Source organism: Scleropages formosus, chromosome 17 (assembly GCF_900964775.1).
Source record: "Scleropages formosus chromosome 17, fSclFor1.1, whole genome shotgun sequence".
NCBI lineage: Eukaryota > Metazoa > Chordata > Actinopteri > Osteoglossiformes > Osteoglossidae > Scleropages > Scleropages formosus.
This window is the reverse complement of record NC_041822.1, coordinates 23,234,164-23,253,759: the sequence shown is the minus strand read 5'-3', so window position 1 is coordinate 23,253,759 and position 19,596 is coordinate 23,234,164. Positions and strand designations below refer to the sequence as shown.

At 43.4% G+C, this 19,596-nt stretch overlaps 1 protein-coding gene across 6 annotated transcripts in view; it reads left to right on the top strand.

Moving 5' to 3' along the window:
- LOC108921918 (spectrin alpha chain, non-erythrocytic 1) overlaps positions 1-18,390 on the top strand; it is a 34,694-nt gene extending 16,304 nt beyond the window's left edge. Inside the window, exons 22-57 of one of the 6 annotated variants that reach the window (XM_029259348.1) lie at positions 549-608; positions 2,080-2,278; positions 2,535-2,639; positions 2,912-2,950; positions 3,080-3,115; positions 3,848-3,895; positions 4,753-4,844; positions 4,933-5,077; positions 5,255-5,436; positions 5,542-5,641; positions 5,821-6,018; positions 6,147-6,293; positions 6,698-6,801; positions 7,015-7,177; positions 7,693-7,707; positions 8,711-8,842; positions 9,080-9,217; positions 9,394-9,498; positions 9,756-9,964; positions 10,045-10,165; positions 10,275-10,396; positions 10,540-10,672; positions 10,773-10,871; positions 10,956-11,115; positions 11,222-11,298; positions 11,412-11,621; positions 12,316-12,612; positions 12,855-12,967; positions 14,385-14,402; positions 14,934-14,996; positions 16,178-16,232; positions 16,443-16,639; positions 16,796-16,849; positions 16,959-17,105; positions 17,745-17,892; positions 17,982-18,390. In XM_029259348.1, the coding sequence (XP_029115181.1) occupies positions 549-608; positions 2,080-2,278; positions 2,535-2,639; positions 2,912-2,950; positions 3,080-3,115; positions 3,848-3,895; positions 4,753-4,844; positions 4,933-5,077; positions 5,255-5,436; positions 5,542-5,641; positions 5,821-6,018; positions 6,147-6,293; positions 6,698-6,801; positions 7,015-7,177; positions 7,693-7,707; positions 8,711-8,842; positions 9,080-9,217; positions 9,394-9,498; positions 9,756-9,964; positions 10,045-10,165; positions 10,275-10,396; positions 10,540-10,672; positions 10,773-10,871; positions 10,956-11,115; positions 11,222-11,298; positions 11,412-11,621; positions 12,316-12,612; positions 12,855-12,967; positions 14,385-14,402; positions 14,934-14,996; positions 16,178-16,232; positions 16,443-16,639; positions 16,796-16,849; positions 16,959-17,105; positions 17,745-17,892; positions 17,982-18,107 (4,357 nt within the window). In that variant the 3' untranslated portion in view covers positions 18,108-18,390. The remainder of the gene's footprint in view (positions 1-548; positions 609-2,079; positions 2,279-2,534; positions 2,640-2,911; positions 2,951-3,079; positions 3,116-3,847; positions 3,896-4,752; positions 4,845-4,932; positions 5,078-5,254; positions 5,437-5,541; positions 5,642-5,820; positions 6,019-6,146; positions 6,294-6,697; positions 6,802-7,014; positions 7,178-7,692; positions 7,708-8,710; positions 8,843-9,079; positions 9,218-9,393; positions 9,499-9,755; positions 9,965-10,044; positions 10,166-10,274; positions 10,397-10,539; positions 10,673-10,772; positions 10,872-10,955; positions 11,116-11,221; positions 11,299-11,411; positions 11,622-12,315; positions 12,613-12,854; positions 12,968-14,384; positions 14,403-14,933; positions 14,997-16,177; positions 16,233-16,442; positions 16,640-16,795; positions 16,850-16,958; positions 17,106-17,744; positions 17,893-17,981) is intronic. The other 5 variants (XM_018731671.2, XM_018731675.2, XM_018731673.2 and 2 more) reach the window with 5 other exon arrangements.
- Positions 18,391-19,596: the final 1,206 nt, after the last annotated feature.

The window sequence follows — 19,596 nt, the reverse complement described above, 5'->3', positions numbered from 1 at the left end:
AACTACTGTGATAACCCAAAGCTCCCAGAGTAAAGGAGGGTCAAGCTGTGGATTTTAATAGGACAACGTTATTTCTTCTTGATTTCCATTAGGGTGTCATAATGTGGTATTTTCTGTGGTAGTAAAAACTGGTATGGAGCCAGTGTGGAAGTTAAAAATACCATCTTACTCAAAAAACCACAAGCTAAACAGTGTAAATCAAGGTTACTCTTACGTGGCTCTACTTTAAAGATCAGAATGTTAGTGGAAGCCATGTTATTTGAATATGTTACAGTTACAAGGTTTAAATTCACAAGAGGTGATTCACTTGAAACCAATCAAACTCCTTCTGTTCCATGTGGGCAGCTCTTCATCTGGACACTGCTAACTCTCTTCTCTACTACTCCTCTGCTTGGAATCAGTGGAAGAAAAACTACTTTGTGCTGTACCTCTCACTAATGCAGTTCACACCTCTCGCTCTCTCTCTCTCTTGCTCTCTCAACCTCACTATGTTGCTCTTCTCCTCCTTAACCGCTAATTCCTGCATGCCTGTTGCGCTGCCTGCACAGGTCTCTGGTCACCAAGGAGGCTTGCAGTGTATCTGTGCGCATGAAGCAGGTGGAGGAACTGTGAGTAGGATTTGTATACACCCTCCCATCTCTCACTCTATGCTGTGTGTGTGACACAACAGCCGGGACATTATTGCCATTGTTCCACCCTGTCTTTCATCCCTGCTACTTATTTTTATTTCTGGGTTCCTGCTTCCTACCAAGACTTTGTCTGTTCTCTCTGCTCCTCTTCTATTCACTTCTGGGATAGAAGGTGTTTTTGTCATTGAAAATCCTGTGTGCAGTTTTAATTGTGACCTTTTGTGAGCTTCAGAAATGGAGCAACTGACTGCCCCAGTAAATGTTTCTCATCATAATCAATGCACAGAACTTGCTGTGAAGGGATAAGGTGGACCTGGGAGGGATCTCTTTCATATGATTGGCTAACAGTGGCCCCTGGTTTGTAAAGACCCTCCCCTACCTCCCCAAATCCCTTCATTTTTCCCCCATTACTTCCATTAGCCCATGGATGTTTCTGCTGAAAGCTGCTGTCGTTGATAGGCCATGCGCTTTGTGTTGTGGTTCTCTGTTCATTAAAAAAAAAGTTGCACAGTTCAAACAGGAAGTATAAAATCATGCAACATGTTTTTGCTTTGTAAAAAGATTTGAGTGTTTTTGATGTTCTGTTGCTGTTTTTACACTTGATTTTTTTTGGATTAAATAATATGCATTGCCTTAAGTTTTTTCAAAAGGCTGGAAGAAGAAGCAAACAAAGTCATATACCACAGGAAAATAGAGAGCAGGGTCTGATTATGAGCAGTTTTTTTGGTAAAGCTAATTTTATTGGTTAATATTTAAATTCCAGGGGGGTGCAGTGGGTTGGACCAGGTCCTGCTCTCTGGTGGGTCTGGGGTTCGAGTCCCGCTTGCGGTGCCTTGTGACGGACTGGCGTCCTGTCCTGGGTGTGTCCCCTCCCCCTCTGGCCTTATGCCCTGTGTTGCCGGGTAGGCTCCGGTTCCCCACGGCCCCGTATGGGACAAGTGGTTCAGAAAGTGTGTGTGTGTGTGTGTGTGTGTGTGTGTGTGTGTGTGTGTGTGTGTGTGTGTGTGTGTTTAAATTCCAGTACTACAGTTTGCTTTCTCACTTGTAGTAGACTACATGCTTGTTCATGTGAAACACGACCCAAGGCCACTGTCTCAGCATTCTCTTACTGGGTATGGAATCAGACCAGATGTTTAAATCAAATCTTCACCATCCAACAAGTGTAAAAACAGCTTAATAAATATCCTACATTAGGATTTGAATGTAAATGAATCAGTATAGTTATGTGCACTTTTCCTTCTGTGTGCTTTAGTGTGACATGCCATAATCATTTGCAGCTGTGACATCTGTGGTTTTTCAATGAGCATTGACTTTTTTTTTTTTTTAATTTTTTTAAAAAAAGAGGTCTTATCTATGCCCTGAGAAATAGTCAGGACCATCCAATCAACCTCACATAGAGAGGTAAACTAGTAAATGACCTCCACTGGCCCATTTCTTCCATTCATCTTAGATATGGTGCCCTGCTGGAGCTGGGAGAGAAGCGGAAAGACATGCTGGAGAAGAGTTGCAAGAAGTTCATGCTGTTCCGTGAGGCCAATGAGCTGCAGCAGTGGATCACTGAGAAGGAGGGCGCACTCACCAACGAGGAGTTGGGCTCCGACCTGGAGCAAGTGGAGGTGCTGCAGAAGAAATTTGATGACTTCCAGAAGGTAATGGTTGTGGGGCTTGTTTGTATCTTTTAGGAAAGGAGGGGAGTTGCTTGATGTCATCTTTTCATGCAAAGTCTTTGCCACATTCAGTTTGTACATCACTGCAATCAAGAGCACCAGTTAAGTAAGCGAGATGTAAATAAGTGGACACAATTATTTCTTTAAAATGTTTTGTTGTGTTTTTGTATGATAACTGATTTTTTTGTACCTTTTGGAGGGTGCCCTGACCCCTTGTGTGTTTGATTGCTTGGGGTAGGACCTGAAGGCCAACGAGTCACGTCTACGAGAAATCAACAAGGTGGCATCTGAGCTGGAGTCAGAGGGACTGATGGCTGAGGAGGCACCTGCCCTGCAGGCCCAGGTGAGTGGGGAGGTGGCCAGATAGGGGGAATGGGAAGAGAAGAACAGGAATCCTCAAAGACATCAAATTACTGATAATGTCTTCATGCAAAAGAAAATCTGCATAGTTTTTAATATTTTGAAAACAAAGCTGCTTTGGACGGTGCTTTGGGATTGTTTCTTTGTCAAATGAAATGATGAAAGGCAAAATGATTGTTCTACTCTTAAAGTTTATCATCTCCTTCTCTGTCTCTCTTGTCTTCATCTTTCTCTTGCTTTGTGCTGTTGACACAGCATCAGGAATTATTAGGTTCCGCTCCTGGAACTGGAAAGGTGAGATGCTCTCTCACTCCTGATGTTAATTTCTTATGCAAACATTCATCAGAGTGCATATGCCTTTCATGATGTGTAAGATACAGTTGTTAAATAATGACCTTCTTTTGTCATTTTGACATTTTTCAGGATGATACAGATTCAAAGACTGCCTCCCCATGGAAGGTAAAGCAGGCATAATTCAAACAGTCATCTGCATAGCAAAGCAGCTTATAAACAGTGCCTTTCAACCTGGGGTATTGAATCTTTAGTGTCAAACAGTAATAGTGTTTTACCTTATGCTTACCATTTGACCCTGTTTGAATGTATGATCATATAAACTGAAAGACCTGGTGGAATTGTCCCGTATGAATTATCCCCCTTATATAGTGTGTCAATACTTAAGAATAGATATAAAGATAACAATAATTAACAATTCACCAATGAACATCACCCAGGTCAGATCTAGAGTGTTCCCTCTTTATGTAGCAATTACTGAGAGAGTATTATGTTTGGAAACAGAGACTGTGGAAAGTAGGAAATCCTTTAACATTTTTTCTTATTACTCAGCACTTATTCTTCTTAAACTGGCTGGTATTGACACAGGCCAGGGCTCACTGTTTGAAATGTTTGCCGCAAGGGCCACTACCAGTTAGTTACTACATACATTTATAAAAATGTAATGCTTACTTGATATCTAATAAATTTTCATAATGATTGAATTGGTTTGAACTTCTCAGTGCATGTGGTGTAATAATATAATAATTAGGAGTCTCATAGTTATGCATAATCATGCTCACTCTGCCTTCAGTGGATTTTTCTAGAACCTGCTTTTCCAAACTAACATGGTGCCATCTTTTGACTGGTTGTGGTATTTTTTCCCCCTCTTCTTTCTACTTTTATCTTGTTTTGATCCAGTCTATACGCTTGACTGTACAAGCAGTGGCTAACTTTAATACCATCAAGGTAAGAGTCTCCTCCCCTAACCACCACTACCCTTTTCCATTCCCTGCTGCTGTGATCTGTGTTTTGAGAGTAATCCTTTTGTAACGGTTTGTCATACTTGTCACATTTCTATCTTGTCTTATTCTTTTTGTGGTGCCTCATGGTGTCTCCAGGTCAAGGCAATGTCCCGTATACTTCCTTTGTTCAGTTCATCAGTGTTTTGCACATTTCTTCTGTTAGGCCATGCTTTGGAAATTGATTTTTTGCTTTTAAATAGTGTATACTGTACCAGGGTTTGGACCAGTGGCTGCAGTTCATGGTCTTCCCAGGTGCACACAATGTTTGTTCCAACCATGCCTCCCACCACCTGATTTAATGAATTATGTGGTTGATATAGTTTGGCACAGGGAACTAATTAAGTCAGTCAGATGGTAATTGCACTGTTGGAACAAATGCCTGTGTGTAACTATGAGGACCACTGGTCTAGTTCTGAAGATACCATAAAATCAGTGGTCATGAAATACAAAAAGTCTTTAAAAATCATTATGCGCCTCTCTTGGACTCAGCAATTTTATATTCAGCTTACATGTCATCACCCTGCCCTCCCTCCCTCTTTGTGTGTACTTAAAGTACCTTGTCTTTAATGTCTGTATTAATCCTTAACACCTTGATTGTACCTTTGGTTTGTTCATTCAAATGAAATGTTAAAGAAAGGCTTACTGTAGCATTGCATATGAAGAGTTAAGTCGCTTATGGCGGATCTGTCAGAGTAATTATCTTGATTTTAGCCTTAGAGATAGGGTCAAGAAACTGATCTTCAGGGCAACAGCAAGTGTGTTGTGATAGTTGATAGTTAATATTTCTGTTCTCCGTCTCAGGAACTGAATGAGCGGTGGAAGTCACTGCAGAAACTGTCTGAGGAGAGGAGCAACCTTCTGGGCAGTGCCCATGAGGTGCAGAGATTCCACAGGTAGGCTCCCACCCATTCTTCTCGTACAGCAGAAACATACAGACAACCATAGAGATCACTGATGCTGGGCTATTGTACTCATTGACAGGGATGCTGATGAGACTAAGGAATGGATTGAAGAGAAGAATCAGGCCCTGAACACGGACAACTATGGCCATGATTTGGCCAGTGTACAAGCACTGCAGCGCAAACATGAGGGCTTTGAAAGAGACCTGGCAGCCCTTGGAGACAAGGTTCTTATTCACATGACATCTTTTTATCATTCTTTCAGCAAGAGGATTGACATGAATCAAAGGATGCAGCTAAAAATATTGCTTCTCTTTCGGAGTTTCTGAGTGGGGTAGATTACTAGTGAATATTGCAGTCCATCTAATTCTATCTTGCACGCTGTGGTCTAATGTTTTATGCAGGTGAACTCTCTGGGAGAGACTGCTGAGCGGCTGATCCAGTCTCACCCGGAGGCTGTGGACGACATCCAGGAAAAGTGCACAGAGCTCAACGCTGCCTGGAGCAGCCTGGTGGGCCGGGCCGACCAGCGTAAGAGCAAGCTGGGCAGCTCACATGACCTGCAGCGCTTCCTCAGTGACTTCAGGTTAGGGCACAGTAAAGGCATAGTAGTGATGTGAAGGATGGATGTGATGTAGATGGGTTCTGGATGTCCTCAGACATACACTGTAACATTGACCCTGCTGCACAGGGACCTGATGTCCTGGATCAATGGGATCCGTGGTCTGGTGTCTTCAGATGAGCTTGCTAAGGACGTCACCGGGGCTGAGGCCCTGCTGGAGAGGCATCAGGTTTGTGTCTCCGTCTCCATGGTAAAGCCAAAGGACTGAGTGCTCAGTCCATGTAATTTTAAATTTGTTGCTGTGGTAAGAAGAAAAAACAGGATAAAGCAGTGTACCTGTTGTTGTACTACATCGTTTCTTTACAGCCCATGTTTTTTTTTTTTTTTTTTTTTTTTTTTTAATTGCAGGAGCACCGTACAGAGATCGATGCTCGTGCTGGTACATTCCAGGCTTTTGAGCAGTTTGGTCAGCAGCTTCTGGCACGTAGCCACTATGCCAGCCCGGAGATTCAGGAGAAGCTGGAGGCGCTGGATCGTGAACGGGCTGACTTGGAGAAGGCCTGGGTGCAGCGCCGCATGATGCTGGACCAGTGCTTGGAACTGCAGGTAAAGTGGGTATTGTGGCATTATACCGAAAGAGAGGTCTATTAGACATCATTCAGTCCTTGCCAGTTCTCTGTCTGATGTGGCATGTGTTTGTATACATGTATCTCTTTCACCCCCAACCCCTGCAGCTGTTCAACCGTGACTGTGAGCAGGCTGAGAACTGGATGGCAGCCCGAGAGGCCTTCTTGGCCACTGATGAAAAGGGCGACTCGCTGGACAGTGTAGAGGCCCTGATCAAGAAGCATGAAGACTTTGACAAGGCAATCAATGTGCAGGTCTGTTGCTGCACTGCTATTTTCAAGCCACACTACCATTGATCAGCAGGCTGTCCTCTCATTTTTTCTGGGATTAAACATTTAAGGAAAAGGGCCTTGTGTTCCTTGTACTTATTACTGTTATTGCTAAACCTTCTTGATTATAACTGCACTGAGAAAATGACTTTCTTCCACACTGTCTCCTCCTGGTACCCTACCATTATTTCTTTATTCACTCTACTGGACACATTTTTAGTTGCTAAATGGTAATGCATGTTTGAGGGTAGGGCTTGGACAATTTACTATACATCTTCAAAATCCAACAAAACCTGTTTTTGCAGGATTTCAGAGCGTTATACACGCATAAATGCAATCTTTTTGTATTATATGTGCATTCAATGCATCTCTCTCCACTTTTATTTTAGGAGGAGAAAATTGCAGCCCTGCAATCATTTGCAGACCAATTGATTGCTGCGGATCACTATGCCAAACCTGAGATCTCTGCTCGCCGCAATGAGGTGTTGGACAGGTGAATGACGGTGTCTCCCTGTGGCTGAATTTTTAATTGCACACACTCCTAACCAAAGCTATAAACACATCTGGCAGCATTAAGTTTACAGAAATGTTGAAGATGTAGTTAAATATATTCTGTCATTTACCAGAAGGGCCATTCCTGGTCCAGGTAGCTAACAACCTGCCTGCCTGCTGCCCATCTGTTTACATGTTTCTCTGCACATGGCAGGTGGCGCCGCTTGAAGGCGCAGATGATTGAGAAACGCTCCAAGCTGGGTGAGTCCCAGACCCTGCAGCAGTTTAGCCGTGATGTGGATGAGATTGAGGCCTGGATCAGCGAGAAGCTGCAGACCGCCACAGACGAGTCCTACAAAGACCCCACTAACATTCAGGTACCAAACATCCTTCTGGTTCTGCTGTCATGTTATTCTTTTCCAGAAAAATTTTAAAAGATTTTAAAATTTTCTACTTTTGCTTGAAATAGAGCTGAAATTTAAATTATTTAAGAGAAGAGAACTGAGCTGGGTCACAACGGTAGAGATGCAAAATCAGTACACTGTGAAAGTGCAAATACAGATATGGATAAATAAATACAGCGCAAGGACAAAAGGCTGCAATATTTAGAAGCAAAGGTAGTCTCACTTCCCAAGATGAAGTTCCAGAAATTTCACAAACACAGAATTATAAGGTGGCTAAATGTTAATTTTTCTAATGAAAGATAGACATGTCAAGGGGAATATGCTTTGTAATAGCTTTATATTAGCTTTACTGTCCTTGTATCAGGAGAATGTTACCTTTTGTATGCCCTTGCCCCCTTGTTGTTAATGTACAGTGCATTGTGATTTTTCTCCTGCCTCCTGCTGGCATTAAAACTTAAACTCTTTTTCTTCTCACTGCCTGTTTTTAGCTTTCCAAACTGCTGGTAAGTGTGTAGTACATTGATGCTGACTAGTGTGCATAGGGTTCCATCACGTGTGTTGTGTGTCCACTTTGTCTGTCAGTTCATTTTTGCTAAGTCCCTTTGTGTCTGTCCCGTTTTCATTGACCCTTGCGTAACTGGTACTGCTTTGGTTTTCTTCATTGGTTTCGCCTTTCGTTTAGTTCCACTTTTTGTTTTACTCGGCTATGTTTTTAATGTTATTAAACTAAGCCATTTGATCCTCTGTTTCTTTGAGTTGCTGGGTGTTCCTTTTCGCATCTTAATAACTAGGTTGTCTGTCTTAAAGTAGTTCCACACCTTGCATACTCATAGGTCACAGTTTAGTTTTGACTTCTTTATCCAAACATGATGATTAAAGCAATTAGGTCAGATTTTTAAAAAATACTAATGGTGTTCCTGCAAATAAGTTTCTGCTCTCTGCTATAAAATACATGAATTTATGCAGAGACATCTAAATTCAGTAACTTCAATTTTTATTCAGCTTATTACTGGAGATTTATACTTCTGGAAGATTTTGCAAGGGGACAAACATCTGCAGAGGAGACAAGGAGAGTGTTTACAATAATCAGAGTGTGAACACACTGCTGTCTCACATTTTGTGTGAAATGCGAGTGTGGAATGACATTTAAAACGCTGTTAGAGGTGATCAAAACATTCTGTTCCAGAGGTCTCTCTTTTCTCATGCTTGTCAGTCACTGGTGGTCTCTAGGAGCCTGAGATGTCCTATGGTTTGTGCCATGGTGTTTTTGGTTTGTGCTTTTTAGCTGTAGTTGCTTTTATGCACTGCTTGTAAAACTGTTAAATGGGTCATGATCCAGTTCTATTAATGTTGGTGACAAAAAATATTTGTGCACAATCCAACTTTATTTGCCAAACATAGGTGTACTCACTTTTCTGTATATACACACACACACACACACACAAGGTACAGATCTCTCCAGGTAATGCTCTGAGTCTTCTTTCCTTCCTTCTCTGCGATCCACAGAGCAAACACCAGAAGCACCAAGCCTTCGAAGCAGAGCTACATGCCAACGCCGACCGCATCCGTGGGGTCATTGAAATGGGCAATTCGCTCATCCACAGGGGGGCTTGTGCTGGCAGTGAGGATGCTGTCAAGGTAATTTCAGAACACCCAGTGCTTGTAAGACCTTATGTCTCGAAGACGCTGGTACATTTCAGCACTGATAGAAAGCACTCATCTGCTCAGAAGTCCACTAAAAAGTAAATCGTTGTTTATGGAAAATGCTTGTGTGCATCAAATAGCAGTGCTTTTATTCTTTTCTTTTGAAAACCTGCATAGGGACCTTATTTTTGCCCTTTATTTACATTTTTATTCATCCCACCTGACACTCAGGTGCGCCTCAGTGCCCTCGATGACCAGTGGCAATTCCTGGTGAATAAGTCTGCAGAGAAGAGCCAGAAGCTGAAGGAGGCCAACAAGCAGCAGAACTTCAACACAGGAATAAAGGACTTTGATTTTTGGCTCTCTGAGGTAATAAACAAATTAATAATTCTTTCTGCCTTTAAAGGGACTGATTAAAATTCTTTGATCTTGGTAACTTTAAGTGGGATTAATTCAGTCCCTTATTTTACTGGGATGAGTTCGTGTTTTATTATGTGACCCTTGTTCACATGAATCTAGAATTCTGTAATTGATAACTCTTACAGGTTGAAGCTCTGCTTGCCTCTGAGGATTATGGCAAGGACTTGGCCTCAGTCAACAACCTTCTGAAGAAACACCAGCTTCTGGAGGCTGATATCTCTGCCCATGAGGTGGGAGGACCTGGCTTGTTTACATCTGAGATTTCCTCTAACATTTTATGAGTTTCCTTCACAATTTTATGACAGATACATTATATAATGTTTATGAAAGACTGAGACTTTGCTTAGATTTAATTTTAAAAACATTAATATGAAGCAGGTAAACTGTTCAGTTGGCTTCAAAACTGAAGGATATTTAGAGTGCAAAAAATATATACAGCTTCCTTGAAGTGTGGACCTCTCATGACCTATTACCTCTGTTACTGCAGGATCGCCTAAAGGACTTGAACGGCCAGGCAGACAGCCTGATGGCCAGCAACGCATTCGACACCTCACAGGTAAAGGACAAGCGTGATGCTGTCAACGGACGCTTTGGCAAGATCAAGAGCATGGCTGCAGGCCGGAGGGCCAAACTGAATGAGTCACACCGACTTCACCAGTTCTTCAGAGACCTGGATGATGAAGAGTCGTGGATCAAGTGAGTTGATTGTATCTACACCCTACTCTCCATTCACCCTTTAACAGTCCTTACTTAGGGTTGAATTTCTTCCCCCACAGAGAGAAGAAGTTGCTTGTCAGCTCGGAGGATTATGGACGTGACCTTACAGGCGTGCAGAACCTGAGGAAGAAGCACAAAAGGCTGGAGGCTGAGTTGGCAGCTCATGAGCCAGCCATACAGGTGAGGACTGGTGCTCAGAGCTTTGGATACATACCTTCATGTCTTTGTCCCAAGCCTTTGGCCCAAGGCTTGTGTGGGATAATTTCTCTTACGCTCTTCCTTTCATCAGTCTGTGCTGGAAACTGGGAAGAAGTTGTCAGATGATAACACCATTGGGCAGGAAGAGATCCAGCAGAGGCTGGCCCAGTTTGTGGAGCACTGGAAGGAGCTGAAAGACCTGGCTGCTGCTCGGTAAGTTGTCTTGACATCATTGGCAACAGTCGTTCCTTCTGTGAACATTGGCTGTGTGGATCTAGTCTGAGGAACCTTCAGCTAAAGAGCAACCCTCTGTGAAAAGCCTAATTTCATGTGTGTGTATGTGTGTGTTTCTCCAGGGGACAGAGATTGGAGGAGTCACTGGAGTACCAACAGTTTGTGGCTAATGTAGAGGAAGAGGAGGCATGGATCAATGAAAAGCTGAATCTGGTGGCAAGTGAGGACTACGGGGACACACTGGCTGCGGTGCAGGTGAGGGCAAGGACATGTTCATGATTGTGCGACTGGGGTGTGCAGTGTAGCGAAGACACCTGCTCTGCTAACAGCTCTTGTGTGTCTCCATGTGGTGCAGGGCCTGTTGAAGAAACATGAGGCTTTTGAGACAGACTTCACGGTGCACAGAGACAGGGTGAATGACGTATGTGCCAACGGGGACGAGCTCATCAACAAGGTGATTTCCCTTTCGGGGGAATGGACATGTGGTGCCTGTGAGGGACGGGGTGCATCACTTGACACGATCTTCCTCTTGCTGCAGAACAATCACCATGTGGACAACATCAGTGCCAAGATGAAGGCTCTGCGTGGGAAAGTGTCAGAGCTGGAGAGGGCAGCAGCACAGAGGAAGGCCAAACTGGATGAGAACTCTGCCTTCCTGCAGTTCAACTGGAAGGCCGATGTGGTTGAATCCTGGATTGGTGTGTACTCTGGAATTGGGTGGTGGGCTGGACACAAGGCCAGTGAAATGCAGAAACCTTGTGGTCAGGCTAAAAAAAAGGATTTTGGAACTTTCTGTTTATCCAGGTGAGAAAGAGAACAGCCTGAAGACTGATGACTATGGGCGCGATCTCTCCTCAGTGCAGACCCTACTCACTAAGCAGGTACAGTTCAGCCATCTGGCATGTAAGAAATTAGCATGGAGGCGGTCAAATGGTTTGTGCTGCTCTCGGTCCTGTCCCATTAAATTTAACATCTCCTTCTCCCCACCATGCAGGAGACATTTGATGCTGGTTTGCAGGCTTTCCAGCAGGAGGGAATTACAAACATCACTGCGCTGAAGGACCAGCTGCTGGCGGCCGAGCATGTGCAATCACGTGCCATTGAGGCTCGCCACGCTGCCCTCATGAAGCGCTGGAACCAGCTGCTGTCCAACTCTGCTGACCGTAAAAAGAAGCTCCTGGAAGCCCAAAAGCACTTCAGAAAGGTGAGGGCAGAACACAATATATAGTAATACCTCGTCCTACGTTGTTTCGTGTTGCGTCGATTTCGACTTTACGTTGGTCAGCTGAAAATATTTTAAAAATTTAAAAAATCTCTTAAACAATTAAAAAGTGTAAAATCAAAATAAATGTTAAAATATATAATATATTGTAATCTATAAAATCAATTAAAAGCTTAAAAAGGAAAAAATACAGTATTGTCTTATTTACCTGCTGTTCGGCGCCGATAACGTCGAGTTCCGCCGCGTGACAGCGTCGTTTGCCGCCAGTCGATTCAAACTTGTGTTTGAGCTATTCACAGTGTCTTGATTGCGTTGCATTTGTGACTTTAATATTTGCCCCCATGGCTACGAAGAAAGTTTTTTTTTTTTTTCTTTTCTTTTTCCCTCTCTTTACTTTACATTAATTGAAATGTATACGCTTAAGGGGAATGCTTATTAGGGGTTTATAGGGGGTCTAAATAATTTTTTTAGGGGTTATTTTGTTTTCTGTCATTTTTCGACTTAAGTCGCGCCCTTTGGAGTCATACTGAAGACATGCCTGTTCTGTTTGATGCCATTGTACAAATATGTCATTAACTTGGCACTGATCCTTTTTCTGTGATTGGATTATCACCCTTATTGAGAGTGGGCTAAAATATGTGCCTTCATGATCACATTCCATCCTTCTCTCTTCCAGGTCGAAGATCTCTTCCTTACCTTTGCCAAGAAGGCCTCAGCCTTCAACAGCTGGTTCGAGAATGCAGAGGAGGACCTGACAGACCCCGTACGCTGCAACTCCCTGGAGGAGATCCGGGCTCTCCGAGAGGCCCATGAAGCCTTCCGTTCCTCTTTGAGTTCCGCCGAAGCTGACTTTAATCAGCTGGCCGAGCTGGACCGCCAGATCAAGAGCTACCAGGTGGTGTCAAACCCATACACCTGGTTCACCATGGAGGCCCTGGAGGAGACTTGGAGGAACCTACAGAAGATCATCAAGGTGAGTAGCACGACCTGAAATTATAGCTACTGAAACCCTTTCCCACTATCCCTTCTTCTGCCATTGAAGCTTGTGTGTAGAACCAGCAATGCCAGATGAATCTCAGAATGCCGGAAGTTGCTTTTTCTATGTTGATAACACGGTTGATGTTCATGGGACTTGTGCTATTGTGTTGTAACGTTTGGTTTGATCTTGGAAAGTACTATTGAAGTCCCACCAGTTTCATTGCTGGTTCCCTGAAGGAGCGAGAGCTAGAGCTGCAAAAGGAGCAGCGGAGGCAGGAGGAAAATGACAAGCTGCGGCAGGAGTTTGCCCAGCACGCCAACGCCTTCCACCAGTGGCTGCAAGAGACCAGGTAGGGGGCGCTAAAGAGCACTGCAGAGGATCCAGTTTCGTTCACAGTTTGGACTTCTTGTTATGTATGTCAACTTGGTTCTGAAATATAGAATCGCTCGTTGTGGATATAGTTTGCCATCAACTTGTTTTCGAGTCATGGTGACTTGATGAATTAAAGATCTAAAACTAAATCACTTTTGTGCTAGTTTAGTGTGACTGTAATAGTATGCATATACACACACACATATTCTGAACCGCTTGTCCCATACGGGGTCGCGGGGAACCGGAGCCTACCCGGCAACACAGGGCGTAAGGCCGGAGGGGGAGGGGACACACCCAGGACGGGACGCCAGTCCGTCGCAAGGCACCCCAAGCGGGACTCGGACCGCAGACCCACTGGAGAGCAGGACCCGGTCCAACCCACTGCGCCACCGCGCCCCCTTATGCATATACAAAGAAATACAATTTATATAACGTGAACTTCTGTAAGGTGATTATTGAATAATAATATAAGAAAACTTCAAACCACTTTTTTTGCATTTCATGTTTAATTTAGGTCTGTTTTACTATTAAACATGGCTGGTCAAAGTGATGAGCTTTAGAGAAGATTTCTGGCGGTCAAAGTGCTCTTAGGGAATGTAAAATAAACATTTTATTGCTTGGAAGTCTGATGTTATAACGTGCTTTAAAAGAAGGAACAAAGTGTCACAGCTGGCAGTTTCTTTCATTATTTTCATGTGCTTTATCAGTTGTTAGCAATAGATTTTAGTTTTTGTATGTTTTGCCCTTTTTTTTTTTTTTTTGGTGTGTTGTGAGTTTTTTTGTTACTAGTGATTATTGTGTTTAACATACTCTGCCCCAAATCCATTTTTCCATGTAAAAATTTGTTTTTCTTATGCAAGTTCCCACAGTGTAAGGTGCTTCTGTGTTTTTATAGAACTGATTTATTCTGAGGAAGGGGAGTAATGACAGGCTAAGATTGTATTGTCTGTAACATAACTCATCCCTTACTATGTTTTAATTCTCTGGAAATTACAAGGTCATCTGGTCCTGTTAAAGTACAAATTAACACAGTGTGCGTTGTACTGAACAAATCTGTGCAAGAACAGCCAATCCAGTGTAGATGAGAAAACCTTAGTGTTGTAAGCTTTCAATGTCTTTTCTCCCTCAATAACCATTGTCCTTTGTAGATCAAGCGACAGGTGTTTCAGAGCACGCTTCACTACAGCCATAAGTTACTACACTTGTAGTTTGTGGCTGTTTGATGCAGCTAGTTGCTGTAGCTTAATGCTAATGTGTGGCTCGGGCAGTGCTGATATGCTTGTCACTCTAGTCTGTGTTAACAATTATTGTTTTTTTTTCTCTCTGCTTCCTCCCCTCCCCTCCCCTACTGCCTCTTTCCTGCTGCCTGGTGCTCGGATCACTTTTCTAATCAGGACATATCTTCTGGATGGGTTAATATCCTCTTTATTCTTCTCCTCTGTTTGTGTGGTGTGCACATAAGGCTTTTTGAAAGTCAAGTGGGTAGAGAAATTGCATGATGGTGTTCAGATTTTCTATGGACACGGTTATATTTTCAGCCAGTACGCTGGCATGGTAGCACGTTAAAACAAGCATTTGTTTATTACAGAAACCCCAGCATCCTAAATGTAAGCCTTGACAAAAATGTTGTGCCTTACTATTACTAGGAACACTCGTATGTGTTGCCATGGAAATGGATAAACGATGAAGTGGGTTTTAGTAGACCTTGTGTTAAATGTGTACCTAGTTTGTAACTCGCCGGCTTGTGACAGAATTCAGATCAATGTGTAAACATTATCCCTCCCCATCAGTGTGTTCTTTTTTATTTCTTTCTCATCATAGTCGTTACCATGCTGGGTTTAATTTAATAATCTTCCTTCCTATTTGTCTCTTTATATTCTTTTTTGCCTCTTCTCTTTCCATTGGTGTTCACACTTTGCAATCCCTCCCCTTCCTTTGAATAGCATAGCCTATCGGCGGGTTATCCATGTCTATCAGTACGAAGTCGATGATGATCTTTCTGGAAGGTTTTTTCCTTTATTTTCTGGTTTCGTTTGCCTTCTCCCTGCTCCACCTCCTTCCCAATATTCCTGCTTCCTGCCTCTTCCCACCCCGACCTACTTCCTCTTTCGGGTTGTTCCTTACACTCGAGTCTAAATCTGGGCTCTGTGTGTGCTCAGTTCCCTCTCAACTAACACCCACTGCACTGTGGCTTTTCTAAAACTGGGTTTTACTTCAAGCCTGGCTGCATATACTAGTATTCAAAAAGGTTTATTGTGTTCTGACTTTTTTCCTTTTAATTTTTGTGACTATTTGCACCAAAATCGGGGGTTGAAAGTGCAATGCTTCATTTTGTTTCAGTAGACATCTTAACCTTTTTTTAACTTTGATAGCCCAATCTAATTAAGTGCCTAATGGTGAGCAAAGAGAGAGGCAGGCAGTTTCTACCCCTGTGTATGAAGGACCTCACCTTGCATGATGAGGGTACCATAGTACAACTTCGCTTTTTTTTTTTTTAAGCATGGACTGAGTGTGGTACTAAGTCACGGGGGCCAAGTGCATCCTTTATTTTCAATGGGTTATGTTCTGCAAACCTTCAGGTAAGTCTTACGGCATTGTCGAGGAGAGGAATTTGTGCTGAATGACTAGTGAGTTCAAGGACGATCAGATTTCCCTCATGTAATTGATCTTTATTCATAACTTTAATTATTCCCATTGTGTCTTAAGTCTGTACCAGTCACAGACTTCAAACTATAATTAAGACCATTTCAACGTGAAACATGTAGACTTTCTGACGAAGGTGTGTTTAGGATTCATTTGATACATTTGCACTTGGCTTCCAATATCTTGATGATTTTTGTGTTGGTTGATCGTAGATTTTATTTTCTTGAGTTGCATTTTTAATTTTATTTTCTCTGACTCACTCTGACCACCCCAGTAGACAGCACCACCACTCTACAAGGTGAAGACTCCAATTCTTTTTAATTCTAGAGGGATCTTGAGGACTCTCTGTAATGAGTGTGAATAGACCAGGCCATGGATTCAATCAGAATTGTATTACAGTAATACCAGTGTGCTACACATGGACTGGTGTCACCATGATTTTGACTGAATCCTGCTGCATGGATGTGGTTATGCTAATGTCATAGAGGGGTGGGCACTGTGAGCTCCACCCATAACTGCCTCTAACAGGTGGCTTTGTCTACAGGTCTTGCATGGTGGAGGAGTCAGGAACTCTGGAATCCCAGTTAGAAGCGACTAAGGTGAGGCAAACCAGAAAAAATCTGCAGAAATTTGAGGGGCATCATATGCTCTTCCACCCTTTTGTTAGCCAGCTGCTGACAGAGTATTTGACATGTGAGAAATATTTTACCATGGTGTTTTTAAAATGGTGTACCTGGCTATATGGTTGGGACGACAAGTGGTGGACTTGGCCGGAGATACTGATGCAGAGTGTAACCTTGTGTCCACAGCGCAAGCACCAGGAGATCCGGGCCATGCGCAGCCAGCTGAAGAAGATTGAGGACCTGGGGGCAGCCATGGAGGAGGCCCTCATCCTGGACAACAAGTATACAGAGCATAGCACCGTGGGCCTGGCACAGCAGTGGGACCAGCTCGACCAGCTGGGCATGAGGATGCAACACAATCTGGAGCAGCAGATCCAGGCTAGGTGAGATACGCACATGCTCAGGTCTCCAGACATCCTCTGACAGACATTCACATGGAGCAACAGATCCAGTTCAGGTGACACACACACAATGTGTGCAGTGCTTGTTGCTGTTCTAGGTGTTGCTTTGATTTTAATAAATGTCCTTGTGTCTGTCAGGAACACCACTGGTGTGACAGAAGAAGCCCTGAAAGAATTCAGCATGATGTTCAAGTGAGTGTCATGCTGGTGTTTGGTGCTTCATTTGCCATATAGATGCATGATGTAGTCTTGCCAAGTACTGTGACTCCCCTCACTGTGGTGCTTTTTACTTTGGCCATAGGCATTTCGATAAGGACAAGTCAGGCCGCCTCAACCACCAGGAGTTCAAGTCCTGCCTGCGCTCCCTGGGTTACGACCTGCCCATGGTGGAGGAGGGAGAGCCTGATCCAGAGTTCGAGGCCATCCTGGACACCGTAGACCCCAACAGGTGGGACCACCTTCTTGATTGAGACAGAAGGTCCTGTTTGTTTCCCCACATCACTCTGCGCACTGACCCTTGGAAATGGTCTCTTCTGGGTTTTTTTTTTTTTTTTTTTTTATAAATGTATCCATTTTTTTAATCTTATAAGATTGAACCCAGTTTGATTAATTAGAAAGATAGTTTTGACTGGTTGATCCTACATTCATCTCTTTGTAAAATGTAGCTTTAATGTGTGGAACTTGCCATTGTTCATATTTGTCTCATGCTCTATGTGATAGAAATTTTTCTGCATGTATGAGATATTGCCAAATTGCTGTAAGTCGTTTACATTTATTAATTTAGCTATTTTTTTCTCCAAAGTGACTTACAGCATAAGCTTTGAATGTAATGCGTTATTCAATAATATTAAAAGCATAATGAAAGTGAGCTGATGCTTTTCTCCAAAATGACTTGCAGTATTAATCTGCACAAATTTTTACTCTTTCAGCTTGGGGTAAGTACCTTGATGCAGGGACTTAAACTTTGCTCCTTCCATAGCACGGCAGTAGCTGTAACCACTACGCCACCTGCTGCTCCCACGTGGCCCAAGTCTCACTCTCCATCTTCTCCCTTTGTCCTTCTCCTTGTACCTGGCTGTGCTTCCAGAGACGGCCACGTATCTCTACAGGAGTACATGGCCTTCATGATCAGCCGTGAAACTGAGAATGTCAAGTCAAGCGAGGAGATCGAGAGCGCCTTCCGAGCACTGAGCGCAGAGAACAAGCCCTACGTGACCAAGGAGGAACTCTACCAGGTATGGTCTGGTCCTTCACCGCACCCTCTCACTCTGGAGCTGCACCCTAACCCGGATGGCAGCATCACTAATCCTGCGTCTCTCCCCAGAACCTGACCAAGGAGCAGGCCGACTACTGCATCTCCCACATGAAGCCCTACATGGACAGCAAGGGCCGGGAGCTGCCCTCGGCCTTCGACTTTGTGGAATTCACCCGCTCGCTCTTTGTGAACTAGTCCCTGCCCCCTGCCTGCCAGTGACCAATCGGAATGCGTTTTCCCACAGCCCAGCTGCATGATACACACTACAAGACACCTTTCTTCTCTCTAAATGGGTCCCGTAGATTGACCCTCTGTCTTTGTGCTACTCTGATACTGTCGTGAATTAGTCTGCATTTTATCGTGGTGTTTTTTGTGATTTCAAACGTGCTTTCGCTTGATTTTAGGCCCATGGAATCGAAATGTAACAACTCTCCAGTGACTGCAGTGTGCTTAATAAAACGCTACTGGTTCAAGCTGAGAAAAGGTGTCGTGTGGACTCGTTGTGCCTGGAGGTACTTCGCTCCTGTACCTTCAGAGTGGCGCTTTTCCCACAGAACCAGTCTGAAATTTGAGTTCAGCTGGGGAATGCGGACTGTATGCTGCTGGTAAGAGATGAGCTGGACGGAAGTGTCAAAGCAAAGCAGCACATTTAGAATGACACAAAACTGACCCAACATTTTGGTCCCGAACTTGGAAAATACCTGAAAGATACCTTGTTTTAATGGGTGTTTATAAACTATTGAACAGTAGACACTGATTGCTGCTGTAAAGTTTACACTGAACATATAAACATTTAATTGAATACTATGACTTCAAATTGTCTAAGGGCTTGAATTAAGTTTTTTTCTGTAGAAATAACATTCCTCAAACTCAACAGAATTATTTTCACTAAAAACGGTGACGGGTTGCTGTGCCTTTGTCGTTACACCTAGGTTCTGTATAATTTCAAACCCAAAAAAGTAACTAATGGAAAGTAGAATTTAAAAAATAAGGCTGAATTTGTGTACTTTGAATATACCTAAGATCTGAAACAACTTCTGCATTGTTGCTGGTTTTTAAGTGGACCTGCAAAGACCTCTATACAAAAATATCAGCTGCACATTCAGTTGTCAAATGTTCATCAAAGCTGATGTACATTCCCTCATGTCTTTCTCATCTGCCCAAATGCTTGTTGCCGTGGTAATAGGTACTGTACATAGTATGATACGAGGCCTTCTGGAGATCCAGTTCCCCACGAGGCACAATATCTAATATGCTTCTCCAGTATAAATGTTTCTGTGAACCTCCACTTATGGACCAGAACCAGATGATCACCAGTGGTTCTCAGATGATCGTCAGGTTCTGGTCCATAAGTGGATATAAGACATAATAATGGGATACAAGAATCGATAATCTCGCAACACAGAGTCCGTCCACCATGCAGTCCTGGGTCCAGACCGAAGCATAACGGCAAAAGGCATTGACACCGAGTACGGCAAGAGTTGTGGCTTTAACAGTTACGTGTAACACGGAAAACCGAACGGTCCTGATATGGAGAAGAAACCGCTGATCACAGAAGTCGATCAGCCAGAACTGCGCTGTGATTGGAGGATTTTCAGATGGGTCCTCAGGTAGGAGAACCTGCTCCATACTTGTACCCAGAACCATCTTTGATCCACAATAAAACAAGACTGTGTGTACCTCA